The sequence below is a fragment of the Tursiops truncatus genome, chromosome 4, assembly GCF_011762595.2.
Source record: "Tursiops truncatus isolate mTurTru1 chromosome 4, mTurTru1.mat.Y, whole genome shotgun sequence".
Classification (NCBI taxonomy): domain Eukaryota; kingdom Metazoa; phylum Chordata; class Mammalia; order Artiodactyla; family Delphinidae; genus Tursiops; species Tursiops truncatus.
Window position 1 is genome coordinate 140,888,182 of NC_047037.1, and position 17,956 is coordinate 140,906,137.

General features: G+C 48.7%; 1 protein-coding gene across 2 annotated transcripts; it reads right to left on the minus strand.

Moving 5' to 3' along the window:
- Positions 1 to 224: 224 nt before the first annotated feature.
- On the minus strand, positions 225 to 17,924 carry RSPH1 (radial spoke head component 1). 2 transcript variants are annotated; one of them, XM_033856140.2, is made up of 10 exons: positions 17,809 to 17,924; positions 13,788 to 15,649; positions 11,197 to 11,310; positions 10,989 to 11,094; positions 8,864 to 8,954; positions 8,009 to 8,144; positions 4,405 to 4,476; positions 2,148 to 2,304; positions 1,238 to 1,381; positions 225 to 435 (listed from the first exon to the last, which is right to left on the minus strand). In XM_033856140.2, the coding sequence occupies exons 2-10, from the start codon at positions 13,839 to 13,841 to the stop codon at positions 383 to 385; spliced, it is 927 nt and encodes a 308-aa protein (XP_033712031.1). In that variant the 5' UTR covers positions 13,842 to 15,649; positions 17,809 to 17,924; the 3' UTR covers positions 225 to 382. The 2 variants fall into 2 exon arrangements, with proteins under 2 accessions (XP_033712031.1, XP_033712030.1); XM_033856139.2 differs by lacking the exons at positions 13,788 to 15,649; positions 17,809 to 17,924 and adding an exon at positions 12,619 to 13,594.
- Between the last annotated feature and the right edge of the window lie 32 nt (positions 17,925 to 17,956).

The window sequence follows — 17,956 nt, forward strand, 5'->3', positions numbered from 1 at the left end:
TCTCTTGTTGCGGAGCACGGGCTCTAGGCACGCGGGCTTCATTAATTGTGGCACACAGGCTCCGTAGTTGTGGTGCACAGGCTTAGTTGCTCGGCAGCATGTGGGATCTTCCTGGACAAGGGCTCAAACCCATGTCCCCTGCATTGGCAGGCAGATTCTTTACCACTGTGGAACCAGGGAAGCCCCAACCAGGTAACTTTTAAAGAACTGGAAGCAGAGGCTATTTCATAAACAAAGGATAATGAAGAAATTTATTTGCAACTGTAAAACATCTTAACAAACAACTAAGTAAGAAAGATTAGTGATAGATGAGTAATAACTACCCTGGTAACAGAAGCATCTTTAAGACTCAACCTCCTACCACTCGGGCTTTTGCTTCATCTTAATCCAGCAGCTCTGGCTGTCTGGCTTCCTCTTCTTCAAAATTAACGTTTCCTGGGAAGAAAAAGGAAATGTGAGTGTGTTACCTTTTTTCTATTTAAAAATGCATGATTTGCTAGCAGATCTTTTGCAATAGGTATTATAAATATTAAACATTTCTGTTTATCAGGCAAAATCATGGAACGTTAAATTTTATCTTATACAGGCTTTTATAGTTTTTCTTTTGGTACCAGTAATAAACTAAGCAAAAGGTTTATTCAGAGTAAATGCTAAGACAAAGAACATCCATGTAAGTGAGAGTAAGGTCCAGCATTATCTTTTGCCTGCGCGCACTCATCAGTGAATAAAATTGCTGGACTATAATTATAAGTAACACTGTTGAAACTCTGATCTCTGTGGAAGCTGTACTCCACGCTTCCCACCCTCCTCCCACACCCCCGTAAGAGCATTTGTGTATTAATGCTGAAAAATTAAATGGTAAAAGCGTTTAAATTTTGAAGGTGTTTGCTGTATATTATTATACGTGCGTTATTATAAAGCGTTATAAAGGTGAAAAGCACGTAGTAAAGTGAAGCCGTGGGATCAATCGACTGGGACCTGCAGCCCGAGGCGTGCCGTATTGCTGAAATGCAGATTAGCAAGGACCCAGTTAGAGAGAACATGCATCGCACGGCTGTCCCTACCAGGACACCTAAGAAGGAGCGACATTCCCAGGGCAGGTCCTCTGAGATGTCCCATCCCTCAGGCCTGGCCCAAGGACGGCCTCGGTCAAAGGCAGAGAAAACCCTGCGCCCACCCCGGCGTGCCTGGTGCCTCCTTCCCTCCCGCCCTCCTGGCCCCCAGAGCGCAGGCTCACCCTGCTCTAAGCTGTCGTAGTGGAATTCCTCTCCGTCCTCCCTGCTGGCGTCTCCCTCCTCCTCTCCAGGATGCACTGAATCTAATTCCCCCTCTGACATGTCGTCGGTCAGAGGCTGGACCTCCTCCACCGGCTCTCCCCCGTCTGAGATGGAACAAAGGGAACCGGTATCAGCAGACGCCTTGCCACACCCACCCTGCTGACAGCAGTGCCCGCTTCTCCATCAGGGGACCACCCCCTAACTCAGAGTCACAGCTCCACCCAGGCCTGGCATCTGCTCCCTCATCCCCATCACAGTGATAGGCTCAGGGATGGGCATCACTGCTCTGAAGCGCTAATTCCCAAGGGCTTTTTATTTTAAGTATACAATATATATCCCAAGGGTTTTGATGAGCATTTGGAGAGAGAAGCTCTCTGTTCCCTAGGGTTCTTGAGCGGATTGGGTGGCAATCTGATAAAGTCACTGAGCTTTGGTCGCCAAAGGGAAGAGGATGCTGGCAAGCAGAGCCAGTGCACAGGAGAGAGGACATCCGGGCGCGGAGCCCTGATCCAGCCACACCTGAGGCTCTCACCCCCCCCACCGCTCCAGTTGTATGAACCAATGAATTAGTATCAGTATTTTTCCACTTAGGCCAATTGGAACTGGTCTTCAATCACTTGCAACAGAAGGGCTCCTGCCCAGTGTAACCTACCTTCGACACTCCACAGCCCCCTGAGGACTTCTTAGGAAGCCCCCAGCGAGGGTCACAGAGAAACACTGTCCAGATCCCCTTTAGGAAGGACCTGTCATCCCAGCTGCTGTCGGAGCCTTGCCCAGGTCACACCCACCCAATCACTGACCAAGGGGAGGGACTCAGAGCCTGCTTCCCGGGGAGCCCTACTCCATCTGCCCCCCAGGGCCTCCATATACCCTCAGCTCCTGGGGCCTCGCCCTGGCTTGGTCCATCCGCAGCGGGCTGCTCCTGGGGGTGGGGCGGGGTCCACAAGGCCAATTCTGTGATTTTGGTCACTTTCCATTTTGGAACGACAGTTACCGGTGTCTCCTCCTCATCCTCTTCTCCTCTTTCCTAAGTTAAAAAATGTAACTTGACCAACATGCATGGGACATTTAAAGTGAGGGGAGACGGGACAGGTTTTGAATTGCATTGGGGCATTTTTATAACAGGATTCAGTGAGCAGAGTAATTGCCAACCCTCCGTAGTATAGTCCAAGGGCTGAAAATGAATCTTGAAAGAACGAGGATGAGACACGAAGGTGAGGGCAAGGCAGTTCCTGTACTCATTCCGCTGACGGCACAAAAGGCGTAACACTTCCCAGTTAAGAAATGACCAGGACTAAGCGCCCTTTGCAGCCGCTCAGCCACATTTCAGCTCTAAGATTCTTTAAACATAACAGAACAAACACTGAAACTGAGCAGGACCTCGTGGGGCTCCTGGACACCAAAGCCTTTGTGTGCCCCGTTTCTTGTTTTAGGGAATAGGCCCCAGCCTCCATGACCTTCCCTGAGTTCCAAAGGGCAGGTTCAAGCGGTTACTAATCAGGAAAGGGAGGGGATGCAGAGATAAGAGGGGAGGAACCAAGAAACAGTGGTGCAGCCTTGGGGCAGGGTCCTCGTTCTGCCTCAAGGGATACACAAAACAATGTCGCTGAGCCCTTCTGCAGAACTAAAACCCCCAAGAAATGGAAGATGTTCATCTGAAGATGTGCATTTGATGAAACTGGAATGTTTCATCACTACTTGACGAAACATTGTTCATTCCAGAGAGAAGGTCACAGTTTGATAACCTTGAGAAGCTCATCAAGAGACCCCCTGAGGCCAGATTAAAGGAGCGCAGGCCCTGCACACACCCTGATCCTTATCAGCAACCCCACCCTTGAACCATTGCTATGAAATTCCTCACCAAATTCCACCAGGTTGGGACACACAGTTTTGAGGGCATTAGCCCACTGTGTCCCCCTTTGCCTGGCAAAGCAATAAAGCTGTTCTTTTCTGCTTCACCCAAAACTCTGCCTCTGAGATTTGATTCAGCACAGGTGTACAGAGGCCACGTTTCGGTATCAACATCACTGTAAGAAAAAGCCTAAAAACACACAAAGACATCCATGGAATGACATGGAGGGGCATAAACCCTGAAGCTCTCGTCTCAAGGGTTATGGAGAGAAAAATAAAATGCAGTGGAAGTAGACAAAGTTCATCAGTTCCAAACGTGGAATAATTTATAATAATGAATAATTCCAACAAAGGTTAACAGCCAACACGTGGCAATCTTACCAAGCATATTGGTCTACGTCTCAGTTTTGTAACTATCACAAAACGCCAAAGATTGAACATCAATCTATAAATATGGAAAACTTCACTGTCGCAAAGATGATAACACCTGTGACAAAGAGTGACAGACCCCTGCCTATCACTTCCGTTGAGTCACTCAGAAATGCACTGCTCTCCTCCGTGTCCAAATGTCTGAGTTTCTCCAGGACAGTGGTGCTTAAACTTGAACTGCACCAGAATCCCGTGGAGGGGTTGTTGAAGTCCAGATCGCTGGTCCCAGCCTGAGTTTCTGATTCAGGAAGAATGGGGTGGGGCCCAAAACTCTTCATTTCCAACAGACTCCCAGGTAGGGCCAGAGCTGCAGCAGGGACTGCGCTTTGAGAACCGCCCCCAAGGGTGTCTGCTCTCTCATTGGCTCCTGTGTGATCATGTGATCCACCCCCCCCACCGCCACCCCCACCCCCCCCACCCCCCCACCCCACCCCCCCCACCCCCCCACCCCCCCACCCCACCCCCACCCCCGCTTCAGGCGCTCACTCCTCCAGCTGCTGGGCGTGTTGGCAGCTGGTTGCTCATAACAGAGTTCCTCCCAGGAACTGCCCTCCATCAAAGGAGGCCACATTGTCCAGGTTTCATGCCCCTGTCCACGGGCAGCCCACAGCCGGTGACTGGTCCACACGTGGGTCACAGGTCCTGGCCTCCATTCAGGACACTTTGAAGGGTCATCCCATTTCAGAGCTCCCATGGGGTCCCTTCAGAACCCAGCTTCCCCTTCTGCCCAATCCCCTTTCCTATACTCCCTTGGGGCAATTGGTCCCCACGCAGATCTGTAGGATCCGTATCACCAAGCAGCTCGTTTGCCTATGAACGCAGGAGTGATATAGACTCTGCAACCTACCACATCTGTTAAGCGATATTCCCCGTGCTGTTCACAGCCAATATCAAACACGTACTTTCCAGGGCCAACGGGCTACGAGCAAAGAGAAACCAAGAAATACTTCACTCTTGAGCGTCAACACCCAGTAGAAAGTACAAAATGCTTTATAAATGTGACTTTCATAAAACCTACCCCGAATCATGGAACTGGGGAAAATTCAGTATGGATTAAAGATGCTTTTGTGAACTAATGGCTAATGGAATGCAAAGTATAGGCCCCCTTTTGTTTGTTTTAAAAAAAAACTTTAACTACATTTTATCTCTTTATAAAAGTAATGTATTTATGACAAAAATTTCACTTAGTTGACCTATACAGTCAAACTAGCTAAAAATAGTACTATTGATATTTTTTTAAATTTTACCTAAATATAGTTGATTTACAATATTGTGTTAGAACTACTAATATTTTGATGTAGTCTCTGTAACCTTATTTCTAATACAGAGTTTTTTTTTTAAATAAAAGTCTGACCGTAACTACACGTGCTGACTCTTATTCTATCTTTACTTAGAAATAGGGCATGAATGACCTCCCACATCACAGATATTCTTCCATAACATCAGTTGTCAACCTGGTATGTTATTTCATCAAAGAATCATAATCTGTTTTACTCACCTACTATTGTTGACATTTGGTATGCTGATACTTTGGCAAAAAAATGCTATGGTGAACATATTCTGAGTTTAATCTTTAGGTCCACCCGTGGCATTTTCCTCGGGGTAAATTTTCAGAAGTTGAATTTCTGGATAAAAGTATGTGTTTATATATATATATATATATATATATATATATTTATATTTATATTTATATTTATATATATATATATTTTTTTTTAAAACCAGAATAAGGCTCTAATAATTTTCTTTCCCACAACAGCACTTAAGAGCCTCTCGTCCGCAAACCCTTATTTTTTCTGGGCTTAACATTTGTTATACTTTTACATTTTTTATATACATGTAAAAAACAGGACCTCATCCTTTGAAGTCACACCTTTTAAGTTATTAGTAAGGCTGAATTTTTTTTCAACATTTTTGAAATGTAAATCACGTTGATTAAGTGCTTTACAAATTAAATGTTACAAATATCCCAACCCCTTTTGTCAGATAGCTTTTACATTTTCTTTATGGTGCTCTCTAATCTATACTGGCTTATTTTTATCAAGTGAAACCTTTTGGGTTTTCCTTTCTATTTTTGTATAGAAAGTCCTCTTCCTCAATCCAAAGGTCATAAATACTTATTCTTCTATCTGTGACTTTCTTGTTTGCATTTAAATCTTTATTTCTTCTAGTAAGTATCTTCCTCTACATGCTGGAGGACAAACTTTGGTTTTATTTTTTCTCCCAAATGGTCATCAAGCTGTCCTAGCACCATTTCTTTTTTTTTTTTTTTTTTTGCGGTACGCAGGCGTCTCACTGTTGTGGCCTCTCCCGTTGCGGAGCACAGGCTCCGGACGCGCAGGCTCAGCGGCCATGGCTCACGGGCCCAGCCGCTCCACGGCATGCGGGACCCTCCCGGACCGGGGCACGAACCTGGGTCCCCTGCATCGGCAGGCGGACTCTCAACCACTGCGCCACCAGGGAAGCCCTCCCAGCACCATTTCTTGACTTCTCCCCACCATGCCTTTTAACTGGAAATGACATCCTTTCAAGTGCTAAATTATTTTATATACTTCGATCTGTCTGTGGACTCTCTAACCTGCTTCACTGATCTATATTTCTCTATCCTAGTATCACACTGTTTTCATTATTGAAGATTTATAGTGTGTTTTCATAACTTGTCAGCAAGGATGTGAACAGGTAATTGTCTGAAGGAAGAAAGTCAAACCAGCAATAAAAGTGTGTAAAGGTGCTGGGCCTCACCGGGAATCAGGGAATTCCACATTAACACTATGAGATAACATTTTTTACCCACCAGATTTGAAAAGAAAATGTTAAAGACTAATACTATCCAATGTTGATGGAAGAAGTGATGAAGAGACTCCCATAGCCTGCTGACCAGAGTATAAACTGGCTTAGCTTTTCAGGACAATTAGAGTAGCCATCATCATTTAAAGTATCAATACTTGTAGATTTCCCAATTCCAGTAACTAATCTACATAAAAACTTCTGAATACACAAAGAGATAGCTTTTTGGGGGGTATATTTTTGTGTCCTGATATAATGTGGTTCTATTTATGTAATTAAAATCCCCATGCTGGGCTTTCCTGGTGGCGCAGTGGTTGAGAGTCCGCCTGCCGATGCAGGGGACACGGGTTCGTGCCCCGATCCGGGAAGATCCCACATGCCGCGGAGCGGCTGGGCCCGTGAGCCATGGCTGCTGAGCCTGCGCGTCCGGAGCCTGTGCTCCGCAACGGAAGAGGCCACAACAGTGAGAGGCCCGCGTACCGCAAAAAAAAAAAAAAAAAAAAAAAAATCCCCATGCTGTAACTCTGTATAAGCTGTACGTGTAAGTCTGTGCCTTTGCGATGCTTGAGGTGGGCAGGTGGGATCCAGAGTCTGGGCGTTTCACGGTTGGAACTACGCTCTGGCACGACTTTAAAGTCTTTTTCTAACTAGCAGAACAAAGCCCCACTCTGCTCTTACTCCTCAGATGAGTCTAGGTTCGCAGCATTCATTGGTTCCTCCCAATTAACTCGTATCAAATTCTCTTTCTTCCACCCACCTCCGTGTGCCGAAAACTATCTCATGAGATTTTGCTGGGAGTGACGTATTCCACGTACAGATTTGAGGAGAACGTGCCTACGCTTACAAAGACTAAAAGCAGAGTCTGCGATTAGGGTGTGAATTATATGGAAATGAAAACTGAGTTTTAAGGGTCTGAGGCTGCTTTATTAAATCAGTTAGATGTTCCTCTGTCAAACTCTTAACACCTTTCATTTGCTCAGCAAACTCTTTCTTCGGGGAAAGTTTCTGCTCAACCCCTGATCAAGGCTACATGGCAAATGCAGGGTGGTAGGTAGGTTTCAAATTATTCAGGGTTTCTCTGCATCCCATCAGGGCTCGGGCAACAAGGACAGGTAAGGCCACAGAGTCCTCCAAACAGAAATGACCCATCACGGGTACTGCGAACCGGAAACCTTCAGACCCAAGGCCTCCAGTTCCACCACCACCTGGAGCAGGTGGGTGGGCTTGGGGCTCCAGGGAGGACCTGGTGGGTCTTCCTCCCTGCGGCTCCGGCTGCGGGCCTCCCGGGGGAAAGAAAGTCAAAACACCCACAGGCTCAACTGCAGGAAATGCTCAGTCGTTCCAGACAAATACGTATTTCATATCCGATTTACTCATGAGACCAAGGTCAAGATGCCCCCAGTGCTATAATGATTCCCGCTGCTGGGAGAGAGCATGAATGTTACTGAGATGCAGAGAAACTGGCTGAGCTGCCCCCGCCCCCGCCCTGCCCTCTGTGGGTATCAGTGAGGCTTGGAGCTCAGCACAGCTGCCCTGTTTCCCTATCTGGAGGGGGTGGGAGGGTTTGCCTGGGTTTGTCCTATTTTCTGCTCACACATTTACACAGGCTCGGGGAGGAGGGTGTTGCTTATTTCATTGGCAAACATCGCTGCCCGCTGACTTACATTTTTGTTCAAGAACTTGCCCTGGTACTTGTGGTTCAGGTGGATGAGCTCGGCCGTGCCCTTCTGCTGGCCGTTCACCCAGGTACCCACGTACTTGCTGCCCGTCTCCGCGTAGAAGTAGGTGCCTTGCCCGTGCCTGATGAAGATGAGGACCGCGATGCACTCGGTTCCGTTGCAGTGAAAACCCTTCCAGGTTTATGAGACACACAATTTTTTTTTTTTTTTTTTTTTTTTTTTTTTTTTTTTTTTTTTGCGGTACGCGGGCCTCTCACTGCTGTGGCCTCTCCCGTTGCGGAGCACAGGCTCCGGATGCGCAGGCTCAGTGGCCATGGCTCACGGGCCCAGCCGCTCCGCGGCACGTGGGATCTTCCCAGACCGGGGCACGAACCCGTGTCCCCTGCATCGGCAGGCGGACTCTCAACCACTGCGCCACCAGGGAAGCCCTGAGACACACATTTGAATCAAGGGGGGCCTAGGCTGAGGTGCGCTCACAAGTGGCTTCTATATCTGGGCCCAATCGAAGCACACCTCCTGCTCGCGGTCCCAGCTGAGAGCAGGCATCCCTGCTGGACAGCGGCGGCCTCCTGCCTACCAGCTGGCTGGCGCGTGGAAAAGGCAGGGCTCCTGGGAGCTGCAACTCAGCGCCCAGAAGGTTCTCCTGTGCCCTCCGTGGCCTGGGGCCCGTGGGTGGGTTCCCGGGAACCTGCAGCAGTACCTTGCTCCCACGCTGGCCTTAAAGCCATGAACCATGGGGCAGAGCTGGCCAGTGGGCTCTCCAGTCATGATTCTGTTGCTTAGTCACCGTCATGTGCTCATGACGTGAACTGATCTGCGGGCCCAGGGGGAGCACCGAACCTTTGGTGAGCAAACCACTCCCCGGTGTAGCTGTCATTGTTGACGTAGTAGTACACGCCGTGGCCATGCCTCAGGTCGTCCGCCCACTCCCCTGGAAGGGCCACACAAAAGCAGGGGTCAGGAGGAAACAGCTCCGCCCTTCACCGCTGTCCCTGCCCACTCTGACCCCCCTCCATCCCTGCCTCTCGGCCGGACCGATGGACACCTGGAGTGGGGAGCCGGCGGAGGGAGGCTGAGCCGGGCCTCTGGGGGGACGGGCTGGCAGGTGTATGTACTGGGCCACTTTTTCCCACTTGGCCGGCGGCACAGCAAGGCTTCAAGCCAGGGTTTGCTGCCCTATGGACAGTGGCCCCAGCTCCACACCCCTGCTGCCTCGTGCGCGTTCAGTGATCCAGCAACAACTTGAAGCCTCGGTGGTCTATTCTCAGCCACGTGCCGGCATTTCCATCTGTTTCCCACCTCGCACCTGCTCCGGCGCCTGGGGCCGCACCCCCCCCACACCTGTGTGGAGCATCCTCACCAAGTGGCCGCGAGCCGGTCTGAGCCCCTTTCGGCCAAAGCAGCGGCGAAGAAGTCCCACGTTAACGTGGACTTTGGGCCGGAAGACTGTGGACTTACTGAGCTAAAATGAGTACTTAGCCTCCGACCTCAGAGAGGAAACCCCTGGGCAGTGACTGCGCCCTGCACCCATTAAGGTACAAACCCATAAGGGGACACGACAACTTACAACTGCCTCCAAAGGCGTTTTATATGTTAGCTAATAACCTTCGCAGTAAAAATTCCTTCAACCCCCTACTCTGAGCGCGTATATGTGTATCTCCACATATGCATATATCTTCTTATACATCACATATATAATATATATAAATAGATACGTTGTTCAAATTAGATGAACATCCACGCTGAACTCAAGATGACAATAATGAGATTAGGTCCATCAGAATCTGGAAAGAATTAAATCCTAAATTAGATTGTGTCAAGTTGATTTAAAAAGCAGATGGGTCCTACGTCTGGAGCCAGGCTTCTAAGATTTACGAAACAAAACCAAAGAGAATATTCCATCTCTAGTAGGAACAGCAGTGACACTGTCCACCCAGGTGTCGGACTCCAGCAGAAGCCCTGTTTGAGGATGCCTCGGTTCTGGTTTTATGTGGCCACCAGACCCGCAGCTCCAGCCCACACCCTCAGAGGGTGGAATCCGTGGTAAGAAGCGCCGCTATCGCACAAGCTGCATTGTGGCCCCCCGACGTTTACTGAACACATACGATCCGTCAGGTCTGGTTCTGAGCATCTCACGTGTGTTCACTCCTCTGATCCTCGCACTGCAGGGGAGAAGGCTGAGGCAGGGAGGGATGGGGTCCCCTGAACCAGGTCACACCTACTGTCACACCAGTTCCAGGGTTGGGCTCACAGACCTTCTTGGAAATCTGATGAAAACTAGATAACTTCCCAGAAAAGCAGCCCAGAACATAACCTTTGCACACCGTTGGCGAGGCTCACAGCCCACCCCCGCTCGTCTCTCTCCCTGGGTTAGGAACGGCCGTCACCGGTCTTTGGGGTGAGACGTCACACTGTCGTCACACCAGGTGACAATGGTGGGTGGGGCGGCAGTGCGGTTCTTGGAAATAGGGGGACAAGAGTTCCTGAGCCACATAACACTGGCACGTAACACACTGCGGCAGAGGTAAGGACGCCACTTTAACGAGGCAGAACGCCTCCCAGATCAGAAGCCTTCGTGAAGGAACCACCATCTAAACCAACAGCGTGCTCATCAGAAGAGGGGCTGGTCAGCAATGGAAGACAGCAAGAACAGCTCCAAGGACACTCTACCACTGAGTACCAGTTGACCTGGGTCCAACCCACCCCCCGAGGTCCGTGCTCGCCCAGCAGCCTCTCTCAGCGCATGGGCCCCCAGGAGGGAATGTGCAGGCCACAGGGACAGTCACATGTCCCCCTGTGGATCCGTTCACTAATTACAAGCCTCTCTGCTTTCTGCATTAACCCTGTGAACACAGGAACATAGATCGTATTTGTTGAATGACTGGGGAACTTGAAGCTTTCGTGTGTGTCTCAGCAACCCCAAGTCCTCCACAACATGGAAGTCTGCTTTGTGGTAATACTTTACCTTCATATCTTGATCCGTCTGGATAGATAAAAGTGCCTCGACCGTGTTTTTTATTTTTAACGTATTCTCCAATGTACCGCGCACCACTTTTAAATTTGTAGGTCCCCTGAAACACATTGATTATATAATTCATATCAGTCCTGAATTTAATCATTGCTAACAGAGTATTAAATTGGGTAAACCACCCACTCAAGCCACCGATTCTGACCTGGCCGTGCCTTTTACCATATTCATATTTCCCTTCATACGTGTCCCCATTGGGCAGTCTCGCTTTCCCATGTCCATGCCGCTCACCGGCCTCGTTCCGCTCCCCTTCGTATTCCTGGACCGAAGAAAACAAGATGATCACAGTTACCATTTATTAAGCACTAATCAGGGACCTCCCTGGTGGTCCAGTGGGTAAGACTCTGCGCTCCCAAAGCAGCGGACCCGGGTTTGAACCCTGGTTGGGGGACTAGATACTGCATGCTGCAAGGAAGATCCCACGTGCTGAAACGAAGACCCAGAGCAGCCAAAATAAATTTTTTAAAAAATGAATAAAATAAATAAAAGCACTAACTATGTGTTAGGCATTTTATAAATAGTATTCCATTGCCTCCTCCCAATCCTTGGCCTTGTCTTACAGGTGAGGTAGGTACCACACCTGGGTGACATGGAGCATCTGTCCAGGGTCACACAGCTGGCACCTGTCCATGGTGGGACTTTCACTCTCTCCCTCCAATGTATTATGATAATCCTTTACACTGTAAACAAAACTGACCATTTTGAGGAAAATGCGAGGTGCACCAAGTTGTGTTCTTTATAGGAACACATTTGAAGTAGCATTTGCGGGTGGAACGTGTCCTAAACCCACCTTCCTCCAATAATACAGAACTTAAAATGCAAATCATCCCTGGGGTGTCTGTGGCCCGAAGACAGCTTTGACCTTCAAGGATGGTGGGAGAGGGGCGGGGGGAGCTGAGGAATAAACTGGGCTCAGTTGTCAACTTGAGTCTCCCAACTCAGTTTAGTTTATCTTATTTTTAAACTCCTCATCAAGAGACTTAAGGTTCCAACCCTCATAGCTAAGATCGATAATTAATCTATCTTAAAAGTAAATCAATAAAAAACGTAATACAAGCTTGTCGCTTCCCTATTTTCTCCATCCTTCATGAAATAAACGTTTCTCAAGCACCTAATACATGAGCGTAGAGTGCAAACAATGAATGATGAAATGGCGAGGAGCAATGAAATGAAATGGCGTAGAGCAGTGACTTGCCATGGCGCTGGATCTGGATAGACATTACACGTAAGCTCAGACACGTTCCGTCAAGGGCTTCAGAAACAAACATTTTTGCAGTTCTTGTGCTTTTCTAGCACTGTTTGGCTCAGAAATTCATGCTCAGATTATAACGCAGAATTTTATAACCTTACAAACTTGTTTCAGGGTTAGTCTACGTCAAAGTGTACAAAAGGCTCCTCCTGCCGCCCCAAAGACCTCTCGATACACCCAGTACTGAGACGCTGGGGTGCCTGAATAGGAAGAGAACCCTTGAACATGACCCCAACTGTGAATCGAACCTGAAAATTATGGACACTAAAAAGTTACAGATCGGTAGGGCCATTTGAGGGGATGAACTAGAAAGCTTACTGGGAAGGTGATGTAGCTTGGGTTCCCCAGAAGCAGACCTTGGAGAGAGATCTTTTTTTTTAAGTGCTCCCAGGAGAAACCAGCAAACGGGGTGCGAAAACAGACGTGAAAGAGGCGGCTGCCAAGCATGGGTGATGTCGGGTGATGTCCCAGACTCAGCCTCATCGCACAGGGGGTTCTGGAGTGTAGATCCCTGCAGTCTGTCCTGCCTTTTAGCACTAGCTGCTGGCTGTCCCGGGATGCGTACATCCTAGGCACTTCCGCCGCTCCCTGCTGGCCAGGTGGCTCCAGTGCACAGAGGTGCTTGTCTTGAGCAGCAAATCAGGCAGAAGCTGGAAGATGGGTGTGCAGAGCTAGTAAAAAAGGTCTGAGCAAGCACACCTATCTCAGCAGGGGTGCTAGATTTTTCAGGTAATTCTGAAACTATTTCAACTCTGTACCCTGCACACACACAGCGGATGAGGTTCCCGACCTGCCAGCCAGGCAATAGTCACCCTCTGGTTTCGGGCAGCACAAATACGCCCACATGGAGCCCAGCTCGCATCACTGAATGTGCATCCCTTACCTCCTCTCCGCTGTCTAAACCAGGAAATATTTCCAACGACCCGGGTCATTTCCAACAAGAGTGAAGAAAGCACATGTGATTACAGGCCTGTATGGTGATACTTCCGGAAGCCTTCGCTGAGCCTGGGACCGCCTTAGCATTTCTTGAAGGCTGCCAGGAAGCAGCTTTCCTCCATCTTCCTTTAATCCTGAGGAGCCAGGCTCCATTACAGAAATAGTTTCAGAATAATATACAAAAATACATTCAAGAATAGTATGGTAGCTTGGGATGACCCAGCCATCCAAGGAAACTGCCTCGATGAAGGGTGACAGCAGGGAAGAGGACGCTTCCAAAGCCTTGGATTTGGAAATCTTTGCCTTTAACGATAGGAGGAATTGGTGGAGGGGGGAGCGAGAAGGGATTCGGCAGGCGGACGTCATAACGTTTCACCTTTCACAGCCATCTTGCAGGACGCAGCGCCCGCTGTGGCCTGCGTGGTCCTTGCTCTTGGCTCGGCCTCCCAGTGGGACTGTGGCTGGCCTCCAGGCCACCCCACTCTCCGAAACCGGCTTCCAAGGGTCCGCGCACCCCTGGGAGCTCCCCCCCCCTTACCCGGAGATCTCACCCCAAGATATTTCTCTCCCTCCTCCTCCAACTCTTCCGAGCCCAGGTCCGACATGATCCCGCCCCAGTCTGGATCCCGGCTGCCGCCTGAGCCTTTCTAGTCGGTAGGTACCAGCTGCCTGCACCGCGTCCGCCGTCGCCACGGAGACGCGGCCAGGCCCGCCTTCCTCCCAACTGGGGCGTAGAAGCCGAAAGGTGGGGGTAGGAGTCACTGTTAACCATCGCATGCTGTCATAGCAACGGGATGCATCCACCAATCGCCGCTTGGGACGGGAGAGAGGCGGGGCCTGGGGCGGGAAGGCGTAGGGAGAAGCCAATGGCAGCCTTCGGGGGCTGTCATAGCAACGAGAAGGGGAGCCTCGGCCAATCGTCGCGCAAGAGGAGGGAGGGGGCGGGGCCTGAGGCGTACTAGGTACCCACCTGCTCGCTAACCTGGACACCACGTGGCTTGCCCCGTTTAACCAGCTGCTGGGTGATGCTGCAACGAGGAGGGGTGCAGGAAGCGCGTCGGGCCAGTCCTCTTGAGGCCTTCACCCCTGCCTAGGGCTGGGCACTGCCCCTTCCCAGCCCCGGCCACTGGTTCCTCGGATCCCTCGGCAGGCCCTCTTCACCTTTCTGAGCTCTCTTCTGATCCTTCGGTGTTGGCGGTCCACAGAGATGTGTTCTTCGAGATCTTTTCTCGTGTTTGTAAACATCTCCTCCTGACTCAAGGAGTCAGCTCCGACCTACTAGCAGATGCAATCTACCCTGATGCCCGTCAGGGTTTGACGCCTCTCCTCCACCCTAGGTGTGAGTCCAGCCCCCTGGGGTTCCCATATGGAGCTCGCTCCCTCACACACGCCTAGACAGTCACTCACACGTGCACACATACACCTGCACATGGACACTCACTCCCACTCGTTAATGGGCCCCTCCTCCTAGCTTCCCTCCGGTCATCTGACCCTCGGCCTGCCCAGGGCCCCTCATGATCTCCTTCCCAACTCATCTGTCACCAGCCCTGATCCCAGCCTGTAAGTTCTAGCAGTGGTCTCTAATTCAACCTCTCTATCTCCAGCCTTTGGTACTCTTCACCACCTCACGTTCCTCCTCTACTCCAAAGCCCAAATGCAGACCAGCCTTATCCACTGGCGTTCAGTCCCTCCATGTTCAAGCCCTAAGTCATCCTCTCAGCCTCACAGCACACCATCCCCTTCTTATACTGGTTTAGATGCTTCAGACAAAAGAAAACCACAGGCACTTGTCCAAGTACATCCTTCACTTCCCCACTTCTATGCCTCTGCCCGTGCCAGACCCTCCCTGGAAAGTCTTCCTTCCCCCAGCCCTGCCTATCAACAGTCATAGCCATTCATCAAAGACTGGATAAGAGACCACTTCCAGAAAAAGCTCCAAATTCATGATAAGGGTACCCTCGTGGAGGAAGAGGGGAATGGGGCTTAGAGAAAGAGGAAAGCACTTCAGCTCTGTATCATCTATCTGGCTATCATCCATCCATCTACCTATATATGTTAAAGGTCTGAGTGTGACAACATGCAAAATTTAATTTTAAGTAGTGAGTTTTTATTAGTATATAATAACCATATTTCTCTGTATTTTTAACTTTCTGCTCTAAATGTTGGACACCTTCCTCCAGTTTCTATTGATCCTTCAAGTTAGCTGTGCTCACTGTATCTCTCTTAATTCCCATCGTACCTTTAGCCATCTTCATCAAACACACAAGACAAGTTCTGTCTCACGTGACGGTCATCTGGGTATCAGGAGCCATGCCGCCCTCATCTTCGTTTCCCCCTCAGCACCTCATGTTCTGCACACAGTGGATGTTCAACCAAGCCACAGAAATCCAGTCCATGTGGGCCTTTAGATCCCCTGGTGAGATGGAAATGTTTCTCCTTTATCACTTTTACTTAAAAGAATCTCTGTTTTGTGTGTGGAAGTAAACAAACACCACCCAATGAGAACAAGCAAAGACTATTTATTCGCGGCTTGCTATAGCAAGGGACTCAGCCACCATCACTTGCATTTCGGCAGAGACTCAAAGGCAGGCAGAGGAGTGGGAAAGCTTTATAGTGGGAAAAAGGAAAGGGGTTGGTGCCCTGACTGCAGGCTGTGGGTGTGGGAAAGCTGCCGGAGGGCTCACGAGAACCGAGACAGCCCGTGTGTTTGGTTACAGTAAAAATTCAGCTTTCTCTGGTTGGTCCTAAGGGGGAAGGGGGGGGCAAAAATTAGGGTGCCTCTCAGTTATAATCAAGTCCTGGCCATTTGGAGCCCATTGTTAAAGGGGTTATTGTTTGTTAGTGGATCAGCTAGTAGAACTAGCGACTGACTTCCTGCCAGTCTGGCCTACAGTAGGCTGGCTTCTTGCGATGGCTACTGTAGATAGTGGGTTGGTTTCCTGGGCTTTGTCGCTGCAACTTGTGGGTCAGAGTTCTATTTCTGTATATGGTTTGGCCATCGTACATTTGTATATCCAATTTTAACGTGTTTTTGCAAATTATACAAATAACTGTGTTTCATCTTAAATCTAAATATTGTATGGTGCTCTTAGCTGCTTTTGAGATTTAATACCTTCAACAATAACCCCAACTTTTTGTTTATTTAAATCTAATATTTAAGTATTTTAAAAAATTGATCTAAATGGAGGGAAAACAGGTCTTAAAGTCATCATCATTTAGTGGAAATATTACTCCCCTAGAGCCAGAATGCCCAATGTCAAATTCTGGGTTCCCACGGCCTATTCGCTTTGGTGACCTCAGGCAACTCACCTGCCCTGAGCCTCAGTTTCCTATTCTGTAAACTGAGGGGAATAAACCCTTCCAAACTCGAAGAGCTGCCCTGGGGATCAAAAATGGTACCTTATTAATGTATCGTTATTTATTATGATAGCTATATAATGCCATCAATGAAGATCTAACAAAGAAATCACATATCGTTAATAGAAAGTTCTCCTCGCACCCACCCACCCCCCTCCCAGGTGTGTCGTGTGATGTTGCTGGGGGTGGGGAGATGGGGGAGGGTAGCAGTGCCTGAGGAAACACAAAGGCCAAATCCATGAGGTGAATGGCTGAATAATCAACAGATCTTCCAGAAGACACACAGCGTGCCAACGTTTCCCTCTGAAACAATAGCATAATGGAAGGTTGCAATCTCAACCGCATCTCAGGCCCAAATCCATCACTTACCGAAAAAAGAAACAATGTACAGGCAAATTAACACACAAGACCCTACAATTATATTGTTTGTTAGTTGCAAAGAGAAAAAGATTGTAAACACCCCAAATTAACAGTTTTTCTTGTGGGAAAAAGTGGGGACTTTAGAAGGACCGATGACTAAGATTTTCTTCTTTATACTTGTCAGTTGCCACATTTACTACAGTGGGGTGTGTCTTTTTATAATAATACCTCAAAATATTTTAAATATTAGAGATCTGGAATGGTAATACAATCAAGAATATGCAACCAGATGTTAGCTTTTTTGCATATAAAAATAAATGTCAGGAATTCAATTTTCAAATTTTCTCTACAAATGCCAGTGAGTAATGTTTGCTAAGTTCTGACTCTGTGCTGGCAGTGTTTGAAGAGTTTTATATATGAATTATCTTAACAAATCCTCACTGTCATTTCTCCATTGTACAGCTAAGGAAACGGAGCCACAGAGAGGTAAAGACATTGCTCAAAATCACACAGCCAGTGGGACTCAAATCATGCCATTTGACCCAAGCTATTGCTGTAAATCACTACACTCTACTGCCCCCCCAGATCTCTGATTTAAAGGCATAACTATGCTCTTCTGGGAGTGACTTTAACCATCTACCAAGCAGAGAACCACTGGCTCAAAGAGCCTTCGATTAAAAGACTCAGAAAGTGGTTTAAGCACACCCTGCCCTGGGTCACATCATAAGCAGCTGGGTGCCTAGCCATTGAATTATTAGATCCTAAAATTTACAACTGGATTTATGGCTTATGCAAATTAGTCAGAATCCTCCCCACCCACCAAATCTTTCAGTCAATCCATAGTAATTTCATTACCCTGCAGGTTTAACAATCGTCCAAATAAGGCAAGATCAGGTAAACATCAGGACCGGCCTCCCAGCCTCCTGCAGCACAGAGCCCAGAAACTCCTTCCAGAAAGAGGCTGCTCCCCGCTCACTGCAGGTAGGAAGCCCCACCTACCCTC